Genomic DNA, 20084 nt, shown 5'->3' on the forward strand with positions numbered 1-20084 from the left:
TTTTGAACATATCTAAACAAACAGAAAAATCCGGGTTTGTTGAAAAAGAAAATTACTAATATTAAAATATAGATTCCAGGCAAATTTGTTCTTTTTTTAAATTTATTTATTGATATTTACAACTAAATAAAAAATACAACAAGTAAATTTGATCATAATGACATAATGATATGATACAGGATGTAGAGAAACTACCCAGTAGTAGAACTCTAAAAACAGTTTACAATAAAAGGCCATCTTCCAAAAAAAAAAAAAAAAGGAACTAAACTGATAAAATAAGAACAAAAATGCATTACTATTACATATTATAAATTTACCGTACTAGTAGTAACACAATACTCTTATTGAAATTATAGTTTGGTAGTTAACACATGCTGTGAATTGGGATTTTCTTTATCATTGAATTGGGTTTAGTTTTAAAACATGAATGTGGTGGTCGATGTTATGAGGAAAGCAAAAAAAAATTTTTTAAAAATTAAATTGGAAATTTGTATTTAGGTTTTTTCAGGATCCTAAAAACAAATATAAGCATATTATATTGTTATATACTAAATACATTTTTGATCCACTTTACTTCAAGCAGACACGTTTATTGTTGAATTTTCATTTGCTTAACTTAATTAAAATCTGTTGAGTATACTTTTTTTTACACTATGTAAAAAAAATAAATAAATAAGTGTTTTGTATATGTTCGAATTAAAAAAAAAAAACATTTTTAATAATATATTTTTTTTTTTCTCGATTTCTGAGGCTCATCGGAATCATATCCAGAACATGGGTCTAATATTTTGTTATGTAGTTTTAAAAATTTGATGAAATCGGGGATACCATGATTGTACTCTTCACTTGTAAATCATACAATGCAAATTTTGTTTTTTTTACAAGATTTTGAAATGGAACAAATTTTACATTGGTATCGCACATGAATATTATAACGATCTATTTTTGTCATGAGTAATATGGAAATCATTATGATTTATCACAAGGTTTCACTTAACCTGATAAAGGAAAATTTTACAATAGAATGGTCCTAAAACTGTACATTTATGAGTCGCAACAAAAGATCCATAGTTTATTGTTCTAAATCGTAAAAACGACTTTTTTTATCTTGCAATAGTACTAGTACGTGACTTTGCAACATTATAAAATGTAACAGCAGTAAATGTTCTTTAAAAGCATAACGAAGGAGATGAGATGAACATGATGAAACGAAGGAGAAAAAATTCCGCACTCGTCGAATGTAAACAGTAGGCTATGCGTCACGCGGTGTCGCTTTCCTGGAGTGAATAGTAGATAAAGGAATTCCAGGAAGGCTGTAAAACGGTTACAAAAGGATGGTTTTAGGTGACAGGTTATACTTTAAGCTTTTGGGATTTATTCAAAAAGTTTACATTAGCGTCGTATGAATAGGAATTTATTTTTACACTTTGCTTCTTCGCATATCCATCTATCTTTCAAAGTTTCAATGCAATGAAAATACTAGAGAATCTAAAAGATTCAAGAAATTTTTAAGAAAGAATGTTTTCTTATATTATTATAAAAGTAAATATGTATAGAGAAGAAGGGGGTGATATTGAACCCTTTAATATTTCGGTCCGAAGATTTGGCACCCAAGCAATTTGCGATATACTAGATGTTCTTGATCATTTTTTCCCTACCAATTTTTTTCTTGTCTTTCTTACAGAATTACGAAATCGGCTCCCAGTTTTACAATCTTTTTTGGGGGTAAGTTGTATCAATTATTATGTACCGTGTAGTGAAGTCAGATGTTTTAGTAGTGTACGATTGTTATCGACAAGATCCCTTATAGTTTTCATCAACGCCCATGTTTCAGATTTTATTTTCCTAGATATTTGGATTTATTCCATAGATGAATCACCCATATTTTTTAGAATGATTTTTTATTTGTCTCAATATTAAGATTCTGAACGCTTTAAATTTAAGATAGTTATGGAGTTTAAATTTAGGATTTTTACAATCCCAAACCCTTCGTAAAATCCTCAATGCTCCTTACTTTGTCACAAATGAAATCAAACATAAAGACCTTAATGTTCCATATGTGACTAAAGCCCGAACCAGAAACCCTTCCATTATAAACTCTCTAACCATCCAAGCTAACTAATTTTTAACCTTGATACCTCTTCCATTTCTGACAATCCTCCGAGGAATTTAAAAAGAAGATGGCCCCGAGACCTTCTAATGTAAAAACGTTATTAGAATGCTACCAATAAGTCTTTTTTCTACATGCTTGTATCACTCTATTATAAATTTACTGGATGTATTAATATGTACCGTTGTAAATTTCAATAAAGATATAAAAACAAAAATAAATAAAAAGGATTTAAATCTTGTTTAATTGATTATTTTTTGTTAAAAAATAATACTGATTTTTTTTTTTTTTACCATTCAGGGCTACTAATCCACCTGGTCCAACTGCTAATCTACTTAAATCGGTAGTGTTAAAAGAACATTCCTTGAAGATGTGGTTGGCTGTTAGTGTACTATTACAATATTAGCACTTTGGAGGTGGCAGCTTAATTGATCAAATATGAATGAGTCAAATTTGTATGCCCCATTCTCAATCTGTTTATTGTGATCTCCCTGCAATCGGATCATGGTTTAATTGTTTTTTTAATATACTTTAATTTGCTTAGGGGTATTTCATTCCACATGGATAGTTAAATACATCATATTTCATTTTTCAATGCAAACGTACGTATTGAGGTGTCTGAATGGCCGCGCCCTGACCTGGAAGAGTAAACGCTTGTTGGCTGGTATGTCACTGCACCCCAGTGATCTCCACGTGACCTGGCAAAGTAAGCAGATTTTCCCAGGTTTTCTAGCGTATTGATATAAGTGTGTATTTTTTGATAGTCGGAGATTTCGGGTAGATGTTCTTTAGGACATTTAATAAACTAAAATTGTCAATTAAAATTAAAATTTTCAAGTCATGGAAAAGTGGACTGATGACTATTGTATGGAGTTCTGCGGTATATTTATTTATAATTTATGGAGCTTTATTTTGAGATTCGAGTTGCTTGGGACAAAAAGGATCTATCTTAATATTATTTTCCCAAAATGTCCATCTTGGCATTAATTCGGATATTCTTTTTATAATTATACAGATATACATTACTTGTACTTATATGATGGGAAAATGCACTGAATTGCAATTGAAATTGAACCTATCGCAAATATAATTTTTTTTTCTGTTTGATTATATTATTTTTAAATTCCCCAAGGAAATCATTCTTTAGAATCAAGTTATGTTTTATCAATAATTTATTTATTTTTTCTTCAGTGAACGGCCTTTCAAGACCACGCGAATATCGTTACTTTTGCCTTCTCACTTTCTCTCCCAGTATCTTCTCATCATTTCTGCGTGCCTTTGCTTCCTCTTTTCCAACCACGCAGTACCCTTCCGTTTTTCTTTATTTGCCGCAAGAACATTTATTTCTTTCAATTTTTGTCCGTACTGTTCTCTATCCAGGCAGTTCTTGTCTGTTATTTTCAATTTCTTTGTTTCCTCTCTCATTTGCTTCACATATCCTCCTACGCTCTTATATTCACGGATTCTGTCAAAGAGTTTCTTGTTTAGCCTGCTTCGGTCCATTTTCATCATGTGCCCGTACAATCTCAGTTTTCTGATTCTTATTTCGGTTTTCAGGTCATTTATATCCCTGTAGATTTCCTGGTTGGGTCTTAACCTATAGCCTTCCTGTGCTTTCTTGGGCCCATAGATTCTCCTCAGGATCCTTCTCTCTATTTTCCGTACTTTTTCCAGGCTAGGGAGACATGCTGTCTCCATTCCGCATAAAATTACACGGTCATTAAGTGTTGTAATGTCAATAATTTTTTTTTTTGGAGAAAAATGATATCTTTTTACTGACGAGCTTGAACGACTTTGATTTGATGAATAGTTGGTCGTGAATTATGTATGAGAAGAAGAATAAAAATTATTTATTAGTGCCAGGCTTTCATCAGGGCTAAGAACAAAAACAAGATAATAGACATAATGATTAAATGGAAATATTGAATCACACATCAATATGATATGTGAATCACATATCACGTATTACATATTAATGTTGTGTCTTTTGTGATTCTGTACTTCTACTTAATTATATTATTATTAATTGTTATCTTGATTTTTGTTCTTAACACTTATAAAGTTTTTACTTATTGGTGTTGTTCATGGACCGCACTCTCACCTATCTTTGTAACTTTGATTTAATGAGCATGTAAATAAAAGAGTCTGTTTGTAACTAAAAACTGAAAACTAATCTAGCTTTCAGAGCTTGTTAAGGAGTCAACTCAGACCATAAATTTATAGTTAAATCGGTAGGAGAGATATACTCACTTAAAAGCAAGATGGAGTTCCTTATTACCAAGTATTAATTATTTTTTAATATAGGAAGGAGAACTTACTTCCCCTAGTTACCTATATCTTTTATACCTTTGTTGTTAATTATATTTTAGCTAGTTTTTTGTTTTCTTTTCCTTTGTATACTAAGATTTATCTATTTTTTATTTATTTTTATTTTTTAATTTTTTTTTTTACCTATATTTGTTTTTGTTATTTTATTTACTAGGCATACTCCCTCAGCATTTCTCAGGGCTATAACAGATGTAAATAAATAAATAAATTACTAAATTCACCAGACCATCTTCACTTCTAATGTTTATATAAACAGATAAACATGACACAATATTTTGAATATAACCTTTTGATATATTATGAAGGATTCTGATCCCTTCTATAAATATAACTTGTGAAAAAAAGATGGGTGTAGAAGCAGGAAGAAACATCGGAGTACAACAGTTTCCGAGAAAGGAAAAAAAAACCTCGCAAGGCTACCAGAGGTCTCCGTTTGTTGAGCTAAAGTATTAGAGGAGTTAGCGTGGAAAAAAGTTAAAGGACACTTTGCTGTATCCAACCTCACAACGTCAAAGACAATAACATTACACAGAATCTAAAGAAAGAAAGAATTCTATAGGTTTTTCTTTCAGTAAGACAAAGACATCGATGTAGAGAAGGATTACATAAATCCAAATCCAACAAGTCTAGGATAATCCTACAAAAAATTTATTTTCTGTTTCTCAACAGAAGAAATGTATTTAAAATTGTAATTTCAATGTGTGAGTCAGCAGATTGTACAACTTAAGCATAGGTAACTTATAATGATGTGAATCCATGAGAATCAGGGGTTCAGTACTTTGAATTTTTCAAGATCACACTAAACAGCCAGAGTTTTCTCAATTAAAGGATACACACTCTTTATAGAAGCTGGGTGGACCCCGAAGAGCTTCCGAACCCACAGGGTTGGCTATAGTAATAGAATAAATAATTATCACAGTCGGATTCGAGTGGCTTACCACTGTGCCACCCCACTCCACATCAAATCTTAATGAAACGTAAAAAAAAACTTTAAGATTCACGGACTACAATTATTCGAAATTTATATTTTAAGAATAAATTAATATGAATCCGAAAATGTATCATAATTGTTAACCATAAAGCAGAGCTATACTTCTTATTCTTAGATTAAGAGAGAAAGTTCAATCCACAAGTCAAAAATTGTTAAATATCTCAGAAAAGTTGGTACCTTACATATTTATCTTCAACAAATAACAAAGATATCTAGTGATTTCTTAGTGCAAGTTCTTCTTTAAAGGGAATATTCCTTATAAACTATATTGCTATTAACAACGGTAGGAAAAGTAAATTGGATTTTATAACAATTCTAATTTTCTTCAAACCCCTAAATAAACCAATCGATTTAAAAAATTAACAAAAAACACCTAAAAAAAGAGAATCCTGTTTTAAAGTTAAAAAAACAAGGTTATTGTTTTTGAATTTTATATAGGTATGATTGTGTTCAGATTTTTTTAATTTTAATTATTTAACTTAGTTCTATTCTTATTTTATATTAATTAACTCAGTTAGCCACCTATGTTTATTTATGATGTGTGCATATAATTTTATTTTCTATTTATTTTGGTTAATACTTAATTATTTTATTGTATTATAATTATTATTATTTATCTAATTTTTATTTTTAGTTTTTATGTATTTTTTTTTTTGAAAACCTATTTTTACTGATTCCGAAAAAAGTCTAATTTATTTTTTTTTTTTAACACCAAACGTTATAGTACAAAAATCATATTCCTGAATTTCACATTTCAAGCAAGAGAAAATGCTTTTTCTTGCAAGATTTTGCAAAAATCTCAAAAAAAGGGGGAAGGGTACGATTGGCCGAAATTTTTTTTGTTTTTTAATTTCCATAAAAAAATAGTAATTGACTGGAGGGAATCTAAATTTGAGCTCGGATAAATAAAATAAGTTTTTCAGGCAAATATCGTTATTTTCATCGATTTTTCATATTGTTAAGTTGAATACCTTTTATTTTTGATTTTTATAAAAAAATAAAAATAAAATAAAATAAAAATAAATAAAATAAACTCTATTTTGAGGAGCGGAACTCAAATATTAACTCTTCTTTGAGAAGAACTAACGTTTTCCACAACAAAAAATAATATAAATAATAGACGTTTGTTGATGTAACATAATAAAATCTGATTATTATATAATTTATTTTACATTATATTAGCGTTATGTTTCCTTAGTAAACACTAATCGATATCGAATCGATATATTATTGACAAAAATAAAATATATAAAATATTGAGTGGGAGGAGACCCGTTGGATTACTTTGCCACAGGCCCGGTTTTATAAATTCGGTCACAGCTGACCTCGACCCTGACCTGCACTATGAATGTTAGAACCTGAATGTACTTTGTGAAGCGATGAAATAATATAAATATACATTCATTGATTCAGAATTTATGTATAATTTATTGTTTGTTATCATTTCTATATTTTACATTAAAATTATATTGTAGATGCATTACAAGTTGTAAATAATACGTACTTGGTACGAATGCTGTCTGCTTTTCCATAGTGCAAATTCCTTAGTGGACACTTACCTGTAAACAGAAGAAAAAAAATTAAATATTTTCCATAAGATATACACAAATGATTTTCTAAAGTAAATATATATTCAGACAAAATTAATATATATTCAATAATCATAGTAAAAATATTACATAGCATACACTATGCAGACTTAACGAAAGATAAGCGTTATAAGTTATATGTGATGGAAAATTTTAAAGTAGTATAAGTCATAAAATGGCCGAAATGAGTTACGTATATTAGAATTTTAAAATTTCGATTTATTCCTGTTTAATAGCCCTTTTTAGATAGTACCTTTAATCTTTCCTGAAAAAAAAATATTGTAGAACAAATTTTGTCAGATTAGTAATTTTTCAATTGTAAACATGAAAAATAAATTTGTAGGTAATAAATTTATTAGATTTAATGATTTTAATATCATTAAATCTAATAAATTTGTAGGTAATAAAATAAAGGCTTTAAGACTTTCAACTCCTCTCAATACAATTTTTTTTTTAAACACAAACTAATAATCATTTCTTTAAAGCAATGTTATCCAAAGATTCATTTATTGTAGAAACATACAACGACAACGATTCCTCTCTAAAAAACAATACTCAAATGAACAAAAACATGTTTGCTAATATTGTTCATGTATATATTTTACGGGTATATATATAATAAAAAAATAAATCTGTACTGCTGCTAGACCAACAGTTGAACAAGGAGGTGATTTATCTCCAATTAAGGATACCTTAACACTTTATAGTGGTGGGTCGTCAGTAATAGTATAAAATAATCATAGATTTGAATTAGTAGCATAGTGTCTTACCACTGAGTTTCCCCGCTTCCAGAAGTGTATAATTTTTTTGAATAGATTTTTTGCTTTAAACTTTTTCCTGCTACTCACCTAATATTTTGAAAAAAAAAAATACTTATATTGATTGATCTGAAGGATGGGGGCCCGTCATCATGTGGAATAGTAATTTTGTTATTACAAAGGTGAAATTAATATGTCCTTAAAAAAAAAAATTAAATCCTATTCGTTAATTTTGTATTTATACCAATTTTCTTTGATAGATATATGTGTGATTCTGTACAGGCAGTATTTTGTAGGGCTGGACTGACAGAACCGTCGACGATTAATTAACAATAGCTATTGCATTGTAATAAGGACCACAGACAGTGTAGAATACCACAGTGTCCTAGTCAGTGAGTCAGCTTTCCTGTACCAACTTACTGTCTTCAATAGGTTCAACGATCTCCGAATTTATTACAAAGATATTTTACAATGTAAAACAAAAGAAAAAGAAAACGCTTATTTTATTTAATGATGCGTTTGTCGCAAATTATTGTTTCTACCATTGTATGTATACATAGGAATAATAATTTATATAGAGCCAGAAAATATATCTATATATAGGAGTATATATAAATATATATTCATTTGGCAGGTATTATTTTTTACTTAAATATGTTAAACATAAATAAATGTGGTTATTCAACTTCATAGCGTAAATACGTTTGAATTATTCTAATAAAGAAAAAATGTAGTATTTTCCTACTATTTTTATTATGCAATATATGAAAAAGGATTCAATTGTTTCATTAATAATTAAAACAAATAGCAGGAGTAAAATAAAAAGTTAAGACTTTAAAATGGCCCTTCCCTAGCAGTAACTAAATTTTTATATAAACTTTCAATTCTTTAACTCAATTTGAAGGAGCTGTAGAGTAAGTAATTAATTATAAATAATTTTCATTGAAGTAATTAAAAATTGGGGTAAAATATTTGCCTTTTTTCTCCTCTTGGGCTCTTGTACTAAATGTGCTTGGGCAGCATGGCCATTAAACATTTCTCTTTTCTGCCCTTTAAGAAATGATTAAGTCTAATTAATATTTAAAGGTTCGGTAAATACTTCAAACGGTCAAAATAAACTCTCAATTATATTATTAATGTAGAGCGAGGGCGGTGTTGAAAGAGTGGCCAGCGGCTGACCTTTTGCTGCTCTTTAGATGAGCAGAAGCAGAACCTGTCCCAAATGTCAGCTGGGCGCAGCACTAGAGGACTTCTGCAAGGACATGTTATGGCCCTTTTTTGTATTGTGTATTTATATATTTTAATGTTAGTTACAACAAATAAACAATATGTTCTTTGGTATACCAATGTTTATGGAATGCGTACTAAAATAAAGTTGAACTGTCCTTAACTGACACTTCAGATTGACCAGTGGTCAAAATAGAATGAAAATCAATTAAAAAATACAAATCAACTGACATTGTGACTACTATCAAAATCGTAATGATCTCTAAATGTAACATTTTCCCTTTCTTGAGACTGGTTTTTATTCTTTAAATAAAATAATTTTTTATTAAATAAATCAAAAATTCGTATCCATTTTTGTCTCAACACTTTATTTTTCACCAGTCCAACGTTTCGGCCATTCTAGCCAACTTCAAGGTCATCTAAATATTTAACAGCTTATAAACGTTGGACTGGTGAAAAATAAAGTGTTAAGACAAAAATGGATACGAATTTTTGATTTATTTAATAAATAATTACCTTGTCTCAAGAATTTGAAATGATATAATTAAAATAATTTTTATCCAAGCTAAGTTTCGATTTTTAATTATAATTAACTTATATGAATTTTAAAAATAAAAATAAAAAATAAGAATTTAGACCAAAATACAGTTCGAAATAAATTAATCATATGCCTAACCTGAGTAAGGAAGGTACAAAATATTGTATGATAAGAAAGTGATAATCGTGTTAAGTAAATTTGTAATTAAAATTTAATAGAAAATTGACATAATAGGTAATCAGAAATAAGCTAAGGCAAATTTATCAATAAATTAATATGATTCCCTATTGTTTTATTACCTCATAGAGTAATTTAATGACCTGGGCAGAATAGCCTGCAAAAAGTTTTAAAATTGTTTGATATTTATAATTAAAATTGTAAATTTATACTAAAGGTATGCTATTTTATTAGTAATAATGTTGTTTGTTAAAAATAAATGTATAATAAACGTTGTTCAAAAAATTTGTTTAATATATTGAACTTCATTAAATGTTATTACAAATATCACCTATATATATAGTTTTATATTGCATTTTAATATATACCTAATATATGAGTCAAATTACTATTAGAGGTTCATATTTAATGTAATTCGGATTAACTGGATCTCCTGCCTAACATGCGATATCTAGAACGGATAAACGGGGTTCATTATACAAGTATATGAAAAAAAGTTTTTTTTAAATATTTGACCAAAAATACAAATCCTTGTAAAACATAAAGATTTTTTTCTTCATTGAAACTATTTTTAAATTATCAATAGAACAAAAGAAGCATAATGATATTTTTCTAATGCTTCAAGGACATGAATAAGTATTCAAGATTAAAAATAATTTCAACATTCTTGACAACTAGATTAGAAATTTTTTTTTCAATCATTAGAATTATTGTTATTTCCGATTTCGTTTGTGATCCATTATAAATCCCATGAACAGAGAAAATTTAAAAAAAAAATTCATCAATAACATCCGTTCACCTGAAGTTGCCTTAATTTTTCATCTAATTACCTAAACATATTAATGTATTACTAACATCTGAAATGAAAAAGGAACGGTAAAGAAGTAATTGCTGATTATTTTAAAAATTTTTGTTACATATTTTAGAATTTTTAAATAGTTTAATTCGGATAGAAAGGTTCTGGGAGAATACCCTTCAAATATTAATGAATTGATTTTTTTCTCTTTTAAACTAATATGATTTTTTTTCAAACACGATTCGCAGAGAACTGGAAAGTTATTTCAAGAGCTCGACCCAGACCAGTGAGGTAGGAATAAAGGATCCAAAGAGGATTTTCAGTAAGCTCCAGTAAACTGGAATCAGGTGACCAATAGGATTCCACGCAATTCACTGATGAAAAAATACTGTCTGGGAGGGGAAGGCCAGATTAGGATTGATGCTTCAATGAGAACCTTCTAGACCTTTCTTCTCTGTCTACGTATTTTTTTAAATATCCTTCAAGAGTATAATTTTGTATAAAATACTTAACATATTCCCCTATAATTTTATGTTATCTGCGACGTCAGGTATATAAAAAATATATAAAGTTACATATTTATGACATTTTTCTTACGCTTCCATTTTCAGAATTTCGTCTTGCGTAAAAGGTTGAGTTTTTTAAATTTAGATTTACATTATTACATCAGGTGGTTTTTGGAGGTCCCTTGGGTCAAAAACAAAAAAAAAAAAAAAAAAACGAGTTACGCAAAATGGTATGTGTGTGTGTTAGTGTACTGCCTAGTTCAAAAGTGAAACGTCGTAACTGAAATTACACATCAAAGATGGGTTTATGTTTGGGATATGACAGGAAATTTATCGGTAAAATAGACTAATCGGAAGTGCTACTTTATAAAATCGATATTTTATATTTTATCGATTATATCAAAAATGACTCAAACGATTTTCATTAAACTCACCATGTCAATGCAAAATCAAATTGTAATCAGCTAGGTATTTAAATTCATGTTTAAATCAAAAATCCTGATTAGTCCAGAATTATATTATGGAAATATATATATATTAAAAAAGAACATTGAATGAAGTATTATAAATTAATGTTCATTCAATTATAAAAATATATACGAGTATGAATGCACGAGCAATTTATTTATTTTTAGATTAATATATCTATATGCATGTATGCCACTACATTACATATTTACTTATTAAACATTAAGTATATGTTAAATTTTATATTAATGGTAAGCTGACCCTGTCATATACATAAATGCATATTTATAAAGAATGATATCCGTACGAGAAGGCATAGTTCATGAGAAATAAGGCATTCTAACAGAGTCGAATAAATAATTATAAACTAAATATTAATGTTCCATTCCTTAGTGGGAACGAATATAAAAATTCTATCTGCATCCTAATGACACTCTACTCATTTACATGTGGAACAGTTTGGATGCAGCATATGCCCGTGTGTGGAGCATGTTCTGGGTAAAGGCTTTCTTGAGCAATGATACCAGTCGTTGGTAGTGTGTCATGGATACACAGCTGGGCATTGACAAACAGGTGTGTGGATGGAAAACAAAAACAAAGCTACAGGTCATGTTGATACGCTCTGGATTTCACTCTTCAAATCAAATATGATCGAATATCCTTTTGTTACGCGTTCGATTTAAGAATCGACTTTCTAATGCCCTAGTCAGGAGAAGGTAGACATTATAGATGCAGTTACGTCTTTTAATAAGATGTAATACAAAATACAATCGAGACCATTAATTATACTGAACAAAAATATTTTTTTTTTAGAATTGAGAATCAGATATTGGAAAATATAATAAAATATTTTGATTTATCTAATGTTATTATATATAAATAATTAAATATTATGTTTGAGTGTTTTTTCCTTATTTTATTTTATTTTTTTGTGTTTCCTTCTTCCCTTATATCATTGTTTTTTGTTTTTTTTATCAGAAATTTAAAATTTATCTATAATTCGTTTTATTTGCATATGTTCCAACTAATATAAATAAAATGTAAATTTAATAATTAAAAAAAAATATATTCAAATCATGGTTATAATGTTTTAAACATTTTGCTAGTCATTGTTCTAGGATTTAGCTTATAAATAAATATTTAATTGAACGAATCCTGCACAGTTTTTTTTACTACTTTAATTACTTAAGTAAGAATTATATTAGCAGTATAAATTATATAAGGAGGCTAACAGTTTAATTTCATATTATCACTATTTTTATTTTTTGAGATCTTCCTTGATTATTCTTTCCCCAAGTCCAGATAATCTTTCAAATCTTTGAACTGTAGGTGATGAAAATTCACTAAATCAGTTTTAATAAAAGAATAAAGTCTAAATCATTGAAGAAAAAGATTTAAATGAGAATGGGTTTTACTTACTGCCCTACTTACGTCTCTAAATTTTGTGAAGGTTAATTTTGTGATTTTCAAAAAAAAAAAAAAAAATCAAACGATAAAGGAAGGTTTCTTTTTTGTTGATATAAGATACGGATTTTTCGAGGTGAAAATGATGAATATAAATTTTGCCAAAAATTCAATAGTTTAACAAAAGATATCGTTGATATTGCAATCGGGAAAGAGCTAGGTATCAATACGAGTATATATGAATAAGTATAGGAGGTTACTCTTAACATTCTGAATTGACATACATCTTGTCAAGTCGGCTGTCATAGCATACAAACAATTGGTGAACATAAGTTTGAAACATGAAGGGCAAATGGATGTTTTAAGTCCCTCATGCCTTCATAAGTGAAAACCTACCTCAGACACTTTCACGCCATTTTCAAATTTTAAGTATTTCTCTGTTTAACTATCCTAAAGTCTCCTCTTCCCGTTTTAAGCAAATATTTCAAAAGTGATATAGGACTGTCGCTCCTTGGGGGTCTTATTGGGGCGGGTTCGACCTGGATGGATTGCCTTTTTTGTGTTATAATCTCTTGTGGGATTGTGATACAATCTGTTTTTTCCAGTTAGAATCGAATATTAATGTTTTTTCTCTTTATTTATTCATGGCATTCTTTAATTTAATTTTTCAAATAAAGAAAAATAAAGGTGCTTCAGAAGATTTTTTGTAAATTCACTATGTAAGCTCTTTCATTTTAATTCAATAAGAATTTCAGTTTGGAATTATATATATATATAATTTTATAATAGGCTCTATTTTAAAGTTTTAATACATTTAACAATTCACATTCAGCGTTAATATTATTTTTTCTAATAATTTTTTATTCTATGATTCTATTGATCCTTTATTTTTTATTCAATTTAGTCTATTTTTCTCCTTAGTTTCAGCTTATTATCCATATAAGTCCATTATCGAGGAGACACCTAAAATATTCATATTGTTACTAACAATTCGCTCAACACATAACATTATATTTCTAATAACACACCTTTCATTTGATTAGGCCAATTAATTAAAATTTGAAATTAGATGTAGTGAATGAAAGTCCTCCTCTTTATTTAAATTTATTTATTACATCAAATACGACGTTTCGAAGCTCTCACATCATCATCAGGTATTTGCTATTAATATAATGTAGCAAATAATTGATGATGGGGTAACAGCCCCGAAACGTCGTAATTTGATGTAATAAATCTATAAAAAAATTAATTAAGGAAGAGGACTTTATTCACAACATCTCATTGATTTAATGAAACTCATATAGTAGAATCTATAACTTTAAGATTTGTTTTTTCTAACAAAGAATAATTGCTCAAATCTAAATAATCTTGAAAACAAATATATTTTTAAATCAATACCACACAGTTTTTTTTTCTTCTTAATTTTCTAAAATAGTTACAACAATTATTTATACTATTATTGCATCAATATTAATTATATAAATTTTTATAATTCACTTAGTTTCAGACTGATTATGAATGATGACGTGCTTAGGACTCTGTTATCAACTAATTACAGTATTTATTCATCTTTTTATGATATTATTGATAATTTTTATAATACCTATTTTTATTTTATTTTTTTATTGGTGATTTCCAATTCACTACATATTAATTTTACTCAGAACTTCAGACTATATGGTAAGTTATCAACATTATTACATTAAGGAATAAAATGTTATATATTGAAGGAATTATAAGTAAATAATATAGATATTTTAAGAGTCTCCTTGATAATGGCCTCAGGACCGAAACGTCGGAAAAAATAAACTGTTTTGAGAGTTTAATTATTTAGGAATCAATTAATATTAACGTTTTAATTAAAGTTACCCATTCTTAACCAAATAATTAATATATTAATAAACAAGTAGGTGTATATTTAACTATCATTTTATTCAGTTCCGAGATATATAAACTTATTATGTCAAATATCTAACCTAAGAATAAAATATCTGTAATCAGCCAAAACGTACAAGTAACGGTATGAACAAAAAATATATAAAACGTTTGGGCCTTCCTTTGACACAAAATATAAAATATTGGACTATGATTCTGAAGGACATACCGAGCATTAAATCTGTCTAGACAATCATGAATTTATAAATCACTCAAATAATCGATTTCGTGAAGCCGTGAGAAAACATGGAACAATAACTGCAGTTTCTCAATTGGAACTTTTAAAAAGTTTAAACTGGTAAAGTTGAAAGAATGCTATGTCGTTCAAATATTTAATGCAGTAAAGAGATATTATTTATTTATTTAGTATTATTAAAATTATGAGGTAAAACCATATATTTATTTACTACCAAATATTCAGGTCTGAACTGAAAGATGGCGCCGAAATTGAAATCAGTAGATTCAAAAATAATCATTAGTAGATTTTGTGTTCATATTTTTGTGTTTGAGTGATTGTGGTTTTAGATAGGACCTATCCAAAGACATTTAGAATTTATATTATTTTTGGAGGGGTGATATTAGGACCTGAAAGTTATTCGTTATTTGAGAAACACCCTTATGTATAAAAATAAATAAATATTTATTTATTTATACACACATAGTTATTTTTTATTTTATTTTTTTTATATATCTTTATTGAACTTTACAACTGTACATAATAATACATTCAGTAAATTGGTTGTAAGTTTATAATGGAGTGTTACAGGCGTATAGAGAAACTAACCATTGGTAGCACTCTAATGACGTTTTTACACTAACAGGTCTTGTGGCTGTCTTCTTTCCAGGCGCCTCGGAGTATTGTCAGGAATGCAAGGCTAGAAACTAGTGGGTTTGGGTGGTTAGGGAGTTTATAATTGCAGGATTGACATCTGGTTCTGGTATTAGTTCTTTAACTTGGGAAAAAAATAAGTGTCGCCTGCTTTACCTTAACTTTAAAAAAAAGAAAAAAGTTTGTTAATTGTTTCATTAATGCTAAAAAACACGATCTATTTATTCTTTAAAACATTATGTGTTATCTCAAAAATATTTTTTATTGAAAATTGGGACCTTAATCTATCATGTTGTTTAAAAATCATGCGAATGTAATATAAAAAAATTATACAAAAATCCGAATCTAGAAAACGTTTCATTTAATTTACCAAAATTTTATAGAATGAATCTACTTACCTATTTTATTACCTCCTTTCTGGTCATTTCTTACATACCGGGGGTGATCTATAGGGTACCACCCGATTCTAACCGTACGGGGGGTCAAGTTTTTATTTTGTGGGACCGCCTCAGAAAATAAAGTCGAATCTCCAGGCCGGCTCCGAACTGGTGCCGCAGCAGCTCCGAGGTTGCAAACACTTAACCTCTAACTCCCTCAGCTACAGAAAGACTACCCACCTAATTACAGTCCAGATCCCTCAATTATAATTTTTTTCTTTAAATTGTATTTTTAGTTTTCAGATAATTTAGTTGGAACAAATTCATCTAATACTATCGGATCAAAACCTACAATAATCAACTAGTTTTGAAATTTTGCTTCGGGTAAAAACAAATTTTTATTTATACTCATGAACTCAATATTTAGGTTTTAGATATTGTGATTATCATGATTGTTATTATTTGTTGGATTGATATAATTTATTTTCTAATGTGGTACTTCAATCTTTTAAATGTTTAGAAATTCAAATTCCAAATAATTTTTCTAAATTATGTTATGGTGTCTCCGATATTGTATCTTTTAAAATTGTCTAAATTTATAATGTAAGTACAGTAGGTACCTTATCAGTAATAGCCAGGGCCGAGAAAATATAGGTTTAGTGAGAAAACCGGTTAATCGAGAATTTATAAATAAAAAATTCCAAAATTATTAAGATAAAAATTAAAATACAATACAAAACTTAATATTCATAATAATAATGAATAATAAGTCATTCGTTTATTAATATATGATGAATTTATATTAGACAAATTTAATATAATATTTTTTTTTATGTATGATTTTAATTTATACATTAAAATAATGAATCGAATCATGTTATCTCAGATTTTTTTTATCGCCAGTTAATTCAAAGACCCGGTTAAGGGAAGGTTTACTTTAAATAAACAGTTTTTATTTTATAGAAATCAAATTAAAAATATTATTCTAAAAAAATTAAATATAAAACAATAGTAATATTATAAATAATATTCAAAAATTTAATTCGGATACTGCATATCTAAAAACAACCATTTTTTTTCAATGTTTGGGAGAGGTGAAATCTGAAAAAAACAACTCCTAGATGAACAAATAACTATATTTATCATAGCTTGTCTTCTACTATTCCACCATCACATCCCAAACGTCCCTTTATCTATCTTTGTGAAACTATAACGTCTCCCTAAAGGGGAAAAATACTGAGGCTTTTAGGAGAAGAAAATCCCTACAGCCGGCGAAGCGGTAAGAAACTGTTGTAAATAGGGCGCCTTCAACCTAATTGGGAGCCGGATTGAGGTTCTGTTGCCTTCACGCTCTTCCGAGGATCCTCAGAAATATATGCCAAGGAGCGGGAATACTTTTGGCCCATTATTCTCCTTTATTTTCTACCCTTCTTATCTTCTCAAAGGAATTACTAATAAGTTTGGAGGAAACCCCGATCATTTAGAATCATAAGTATTTATTTAGAAATCAGGGGAGTGCTTGTAACAAATCTGTTATCTCTGAACTTTAAAAAAAAACTCTCAACTCGCCCTAGGATAACAATGACTCAATTGAAGGCGTGTCTTTGATAACGGAAAAAGGATTCGTTGAAATCTCAAGTAAAAGTTCCAAATGGTAAAAATATTTAAAGAGTTTAACTTATTAATAAATAAGAAATAACTTATAACTTATTTCTACATTTTTATTTATTCATAACGTCGTTTTTTATTATTTTTCTTATGTGCTTACTTGTGACATAGGATGAGTCTATAAATTTAAATTAAACTTTTATAATAGGTAAATTGGTTATTGTGACAAATCATTAGAAAAAAAAAGATATGAGATATGTGGTAGTGAAATAGAGCAGTGGATAAAGACGTTCAAAAACAGAACAGAAAGGAAAAATTTAACAAGGAAACAAAATAAAAATTAATCTTATTGTTATTGTTGATTTTACAAAAAAATCTTATTGTAAGGTTTTTGGAGAAAGGAATCACAAATAAATATCCTCTGCCGAGAAAACAACAATTAAACAAAAGATAGTGAAGACATAAAGCAATGTAGAAAGATATCACTACTTCTTTTCTTTTATTTGTTCATAATTTTTTCTAATATTAAGTATTTATCTATTGTTTATTATTGATAATAATGAAAACTGTTTATTTTATTCAAATAAACCAAATTAGAGGTACTTTAGAGGAACATTTCATTAAAAAGTTGTAATTTAAGAACTATCAAACTGTTTCAATGAAGATAAAACCTAGCTAAAATTAAAAACGTTTTAATTCTACATCGAAGTAATGAGTTCAATTAAAATCGTTAGCGCAGTTATCAAGATAATCGAAAAAAATGTGAAAGATCGATTCTGGAAAGTGGCGATTCCGGTCAGTCGGTTATATCTTAAAATTGACTTTCACATCCCAGCCATATATCCCACGTAAATATGAAATTTCAGTTTCGTATGACATTTCGTTTTTGAGCTATGTTTACAAAATACACATAGAGCATTATGCGAGATTTGTTTGTTTCAACTTAGGGGAAGTCGAGACGTGCATTTCTGTCAACAACTCGTATACGAAATTTTGCACACTCGAATTACATTCCCTTACTATATATTTTGTATGTAGGTAAGTTAAAGTAAAAAAGAAAGCGAAAAAATTGACAAAGGAACTAAAAATAAATTGTTTAGTAAAAAAAATATTTTTTTTTTATTTTTTTTTTTATTTATTTATTTGTTGATATTTACAACTGTATAAAAAAATACAACCAGTAAATTTGATCATAATGACATATGATATGATACAAGATGTAGAGAAACTACCCAGTAGTAGAACTCTAAAACAGTTTACAATATAAGGTCACGAGGCCATCTTCTTTTCAGGCGCCTTGGAGGATTGCCAGGAATGGAAGAGGAAGCAAGGTTAGAAACGAGTGGGTTTGGGTGGTTAGGGAGTTTATTATGGAAGGAATAATATCGGGTTCGGGCTAGATCGGTTACATAAGGAACATTTAGGTCTTTATGGATGGTTTTATTAGTAACAAAATAAGGAGCATTGAGGATTTTACGAAGGATTTTGGATTGTAAAGATTGGATACGAGAGGAATTCGAAGGTTTAGTGGAGCCCCAAAGCTCAACTCCGTATATCCAGATGGGCCTTATTATTGTCATGTAGATCAGTCTTTTGTAATGAGTTGGAAGTTTAGACCGTTTGTCTAGTAAGTGCTGTAGTAGTCGGAATCTGCGTGCAGTTTCCTGTCTTTTCAGTCTTGTGTGAGGATTCCAGGTTAGTCGTTTGTCAAGATGAAGTCCAAGATAACGAATCTGTTCTACAGGGGTAAGAGCCACATTATTAAAGTATACTGTAGGGCAGTCGGCAGGTTTACGACGAAGAGTAAATGTGATTTGTTGGGATTTGTTGGGATTTATCTTTATCCTCCAATTTCGACACCATTCTTCGAGGATTGTGATATGGGACTGGAGAGTTTGGGATGCAATCAAAGGGTTATTACTAACTGTGAGCACACATGTGTCATCAGCATACGTGGTAAGGATAGTGTTAGGAGTTGTTGGTATGTCAGCTGTATAAATGGTGTAGAGGATGGGACCGAGAATACTACCTTGAGGAACACCAGCGGATTGAAAATAGAGGGATGAATAGGAACCATTGTGGTTTACTTGGAATAATCTATTAGTAAGAAAGGAACGGATGATGAGAAAATATGTAGGAGGTAAGAATTTACAGAGTTTGTAAAGCAGTCCCGGGTGCCAGACTCGATCAAAAGCCTGCTCTATATCGAAAAAGACTCCCGCGCAGTACATTCCGCGCTCCAAAGAAGACGAGACAACGTCCACCACACGATGACATTGCTGGATAGTGGAGTGGGACGTTCGGAATCCAAACTGGTGATCTGGGATTATATGATTGGAATCTAGGATGGGGTAAAGGCGTTTCAAAATAAGTTTTTCGAGGATTTTTCCCATGATCGGTAATAGAGAGATGGGACGGTAAGAAAAAAAAAAAAAAATATTAA

At 29.0% G+C, this 20084-nt stretch overlaps 1 protein-coding gene across 3 annotated transcripts in view; it reads right to left on the reverse strand.

The window, feature by feature from the left end:
- LOC106689760 (protein Tob1) overlaps window positions 1-20084 on the reverse strand; it is a 228671-nt gene that overhangs the window by 110574 nt on the left and 98013 nt on the right. Inside the window, exon 3 of one of the 3 annotated variants that reach the window (XM_067053503.1) lies at window positions 6934-6988. The exons of the other annotated variants lie outside the window; for them this stretch is intronic. Within the exon in view, the coding sequence (XP_066909604.1) occupies window positions 6934-6961 (28 nt within the window). The 5' untranslated portion in view covers window positions 6962-6988. The remainder of the gene's footprint in view (window positions 1-6933; window positions 6989-20084) is intronic. 3 annotated transcript variants of the gene reach the window in all.

This window comes from Halyomorpha halys, unplaced genomic scaffold (genome assembly GCF_000696795.3).
Source record: "Halyomorpha halys isolate HHAL.00 unplaced genomic scaffold, Hhal_1.1 Scaffold1460.1, whole genome shotgun sequence".
Classification (NCBI taxonomy): Eukaryota; Metazoa; Arthropoda; class Insecta; order Hemiptera; family Pentatomidae; genus Halyomorpha; species Halyomorpha halys.